Raw genomic sequence first — 4,000 nt, forward strand, 5'->3', positions numbered from 1 at the left:
AGTGCATGACATTTGAGTGAAGAACTGAGAGGGAGAAGAGGTCAAAAGTGCTGGCTTGTGTTTTCTGGACAATATATTTGTATGCCATGGTTATAATTACTCACAAAATACAATCCCACTGTCTACCACAGTGCTGGCCAGTGAACCCAATCTGTGACAGGGCGTGAGTGCCTCATATCAAACAGCTGCCAGTATTCCTGCCCTCTGACTTCACACTGCGCAAAGCCAAACCACAACATGGATGGGCTCGAATCCAGCGGTGTCCCATATAGAGTCCCTGGCCACGACCCAAAGAATATGAAATGCCGCTGTTGAAATGTCATGTTTATAGATTTTTTTTACCTTTTATTTTCAATCAGAACTGTATTTTTCTGAAATGTCACACAGACACATACCTGCACAATTTCACACAAGAACAGGATAAGAGGAATATGTACAGGCTGCGCATCACAGTTGTGTGTTTGTTTGCCTTTGATTTGTTTAAAAAGAAAGTAGAAGAATCTGAGAAGAACATTTAAGACATTAAGCAAGAAGTTCGGAAAGCGGGATGATGTAGTGAATTGAAATCACATCCCTCGGTTGAAGGATAGAGGTCCAAGTTCCCACACATGCAAGACACTGTCCTCCTCAATTGTCCTGAGACCCTGAACTTCAGGAGGGATGTTCTGTATCTTACCCTGACCTGTGACCTTTCTGCCGCAGAGGAATGAAAAACAAAAGTTTAAGAGTGGATAAATGAAACATCTAATTTGCTATTTTTTTCAGGCCTTATGCGGATGCAGGAGTTGATCAAGGCTCCGGCAAAGTTCAACCTTAAGATCAAGATCCGCCAGCTGACCCCGGGTAACCAAGATGCCCGACCTCTGCTTAAGGAGTTGAAGAAAGACAAAGAATTTTTTATTCTCTTTGACTGCTCCTATCGCATGGCTGCGGAGCTCCTGAAGCAGGTTTGTACAGGGATTGATCTTTTCATTAGTTTGTTTTGCAGATTTTACCAGACATTTATGAGTCCTATGGGGGCAACACCACTGATGATTCTCCATCAATGTAATGTCTTTTAATGTTGTAGAAAATCTTATAAAACCTATTACCTTGTATGCTAAGGCTTACATTGAGATTTTAATGACGATCATTAAAGGATATGATAAAGTTGTTGAGTTGCTTCTTCAGAATGACATAGCACTTCCCTTATAGTCAGAATTATAAATGGTCCACAACTTATTTCCGATCATATGGATTTGTTTTGGTCAAAGCTAATTTAACTTTGATGGTGGAGTATGGTAGCTGATGGCTTATCGAATTAACCAACATGCTGACAAACATTTTTGTGACTATCTTTGTGTGCATCAATGCAAATATGCCTGATGGACTGAACAGTGAAAAGTCTTGTATCCATTTCTGTAGTCCTGATACTTAACTCGTTATTTGTAGAATTACATTTCAATTCCTCGTCCATGTGGTTTTTGTCTGTATTGTTTGTCATTACAGTTATACAGGGACAAAACGTTAATCAACCTTTTTATTAAGCAACACAGTTGTGTGATTTATAACTAAGGCAAAGTGAAATTCATTAGTAATGTTTTTTTAAACCCAAATGTGTACACGTATAACACATTTGAATGACATGTTACAAAAGTGAAATTACTTTATTTAAGATGTGACACTGTCACTGTTATACTGGAGAACTCATCATATTCAAAATGAGCAATACGGCCTGGTATTTTCTCTTATTACTTTATTTCTTCTTTTCATTTTGCAGCTTTCATCAATGGGAATGATGACCGAGTACTACCATTTCTTCTTCACGACTTTGGTGAGTTTGGACAATGTACAACTGAAGTTGTTTTATGGGAGATACCAGACCAAGTAAAAACAAGTTCATCTTGGCCTCGAACTAGTCTCGTAAATTCACTGGGAATGTTAAAGCACGTTGTGTCATGGTTAATCAACACAGTAAAAGGCTGAGAAAGCGACACCCTGAACTAGAGCTTAAATTGCAGGATTTGTTTGCCCTGGACTTGGAGCCGTACCGCTACAGCGGGGTGAACATGACAGGCTTCAGACTGCTGAACGTGGATGACCCGTGGGTAGCCTCCACAATGGAAAGGTGGGCCATGGAAAGACTGCAGGGTCCCAAACAAGAGAGTGGCCTGATGGACGGAATCATGACTGTAAGCCCCGTACTGTTATTCGACATTGCAGAGCACTAACAATACAAACACTGGCTGTGCCGGAAGCCAGTGGTGCACATTTGTATGCTGCATGCATATTTGCGTATGGTAGCAAACTGTAAACATCTGCTAACTGTCTTGTTGCTGTACTCAGTCTTGCCATGGTGTATGACTTTTGACAGTAAACTGTCTTCAGCAGCCTCACCTTGTTAGCTGAGTTGGGCTGTTCCTCACCTGGTTGTATTTCTCCTACACAGCTGTTTCTGCTTCAGTGAATGATTGTGTTTCAGCCCACATATTGAATTGGTGATCATTAGCACCTGTTTTGTATAGTAATTTAATCATATACCTGACGATAGGCCTACAAAATCCCTGATTTTGTTTACCTGGAAGAATGCTGATGCTGTTTTGAAGGCAAAGTCACGCCAAGTATTATGTATGTAATGTAAAGTATATACTTTGCATTTTGTTAATTGATAAATAAAAATTATTAACATGTCTATATTTAAAAGCATTCTTACTTTACAGCATTTTTTCCACACTTGCCTAAGTACTGCATATTTCAAATGTTAAAGCTGTAATCCTGTTTACTTCTTTAATGGCACAGTTTTCCTTGAGTAGCCATGACAGTTTCATCTTATTTGATTTTCATGTTCAAGACATGCTTTTTCAGTTTCTTACTGGAAGTCAGCTATTGACAACAGATGATTTCTTGTGTACTCGACATGGACCTTTGATTGTAGTGTGAAAACAAAAAATCAGAACAACACCTTCCTTCCCATCAACCTCCTCCACAGACGGACGCAGCCTTGATGTACGACGCAGTGTTCATGGTTGCTGTTGCGTCACAGCGAGCCACTCAGATGACCGTCAGCTCCCTGCAGTGTCACCGTCACAAACCTTGGCGCTTCGGACCACGCTTCATGAACCTCTTCAAAGAGGTCAGTGTCAGATAAGGGCTCGAATCACAGAGAACATGACATAAACAACCCTTGTTGCTTTTAGCTTGACCATGCATTTTGGATGATGCAGTGTGTCATGGGGCTACCCCATGCCTTCATGGAAGCCAGCAGTGTTGGTCTTGGCATGCTAAGCTAACCTTAGCTGAGCATTAGCATTGGACGGTTACCCTTAGCATATGGGCTAGCATCAATGGACACATGGCCTGTCATTTCATGTCAGTTCATATAAGTACTGGTCAGAAGAGTTGAAATCATGGTTGGATAAATACAACACATACACAGTTCATTTCAAGTAATTTATTTTAGCTTATGGGATTTACCCAAGGTCATTCAAGTGTTTGTTTTATTCACCTGTTCTCCTCATCAAGCAGGGATCTGGGCCGAAGGGGCAAACAGGAAATGATGGAGTGTGGAGTCCTTTATAGGGAGTAGACCTGGAATGGTCCAAGTGTGAGCCAGTACAGAGGGGTGTACGGGAGTCTCTTAAAGTTGCTCTTTTGAGAAGCTTTTGTTTAGCCGGTAACATTTCATTTCTGGTTTTCTAGTTGATTTGTTGTGTGGTGCTGTAGCCAGAGATGTGTTTGATGGTTGAGATAACATAATGCTGTTTAATTGATTGTCAATTAACTTTGGTTTGTCTTGTAGGAGGGGCTTCTGGTATAAAGGAAGGAGGCAGAGGCCCCCTGGGGAGAACAGTTTGGGCCTGGAAGAGCACATGTGCTGGAGCCCAATAGTCAGGGCTGATATAGGTTTTGTTTTGCGTAATCTCAGTTTGTAATGATAATTTGAATAGTATATACTTTTCTCGTTGTTTGTTTTTGTTAATTTTTGATATATTTTTACAATACCTCACTTGCACAACTGCAC

At 40.7% G+C, this 4,000-nt stretch overlaps 1 protein-coding gene across 3 annotated transcripts in view; it reads left to right on the forward strand.

Annotated features, from left to right (window-relative positions):
• grik1a (glutamate receptor, ionotropic, kainate 1a) overlaps positions 1-4,000 on the forward strand; it is a 39,153-nt gene that overhangs the window by 12,769 nt on the left and 22,384 nt on the right. For all 3 annotated transcript variants that reach the window (XM_046039892.1, XM_046039889.1, XM_046039890.1), the window contains exons 4-7: positions 766-947; positions 1,760-1,813; positions 2,001-2,171; positions 2,969-3,112. In XM_046039892.1, the coding sequence (XP_045895848.1) occupies positions 766-947; positions 1,760-1,813; positions 2,001-2,171; positions 2,969-3,112 (551 nt within the window). The remainder of the gene's footprint in view (positions 1-765; positions 948-1,759; positions 1,814-2,000; positions 2,172-2,968; positions 3,113-4,000) is intronic.

This window comes from Micropterus dolomieu, linkage group LG23, assembly GCF_021292245.1.
Source record: "Micropterus dolomieu isolate WLL.071019.BEF.003 ecotype Adirondacks linkage group LG23, ASM2129224v1, whole genome shotgun sequence".
NCBI classification, from domain to species: domain Eukaryota; kingdom Metazoa; phylum Chordata; class Actinopteri; order Centrarchiformes; family Centrarchidae; genus Micropterus; species Micropterus dolomieu.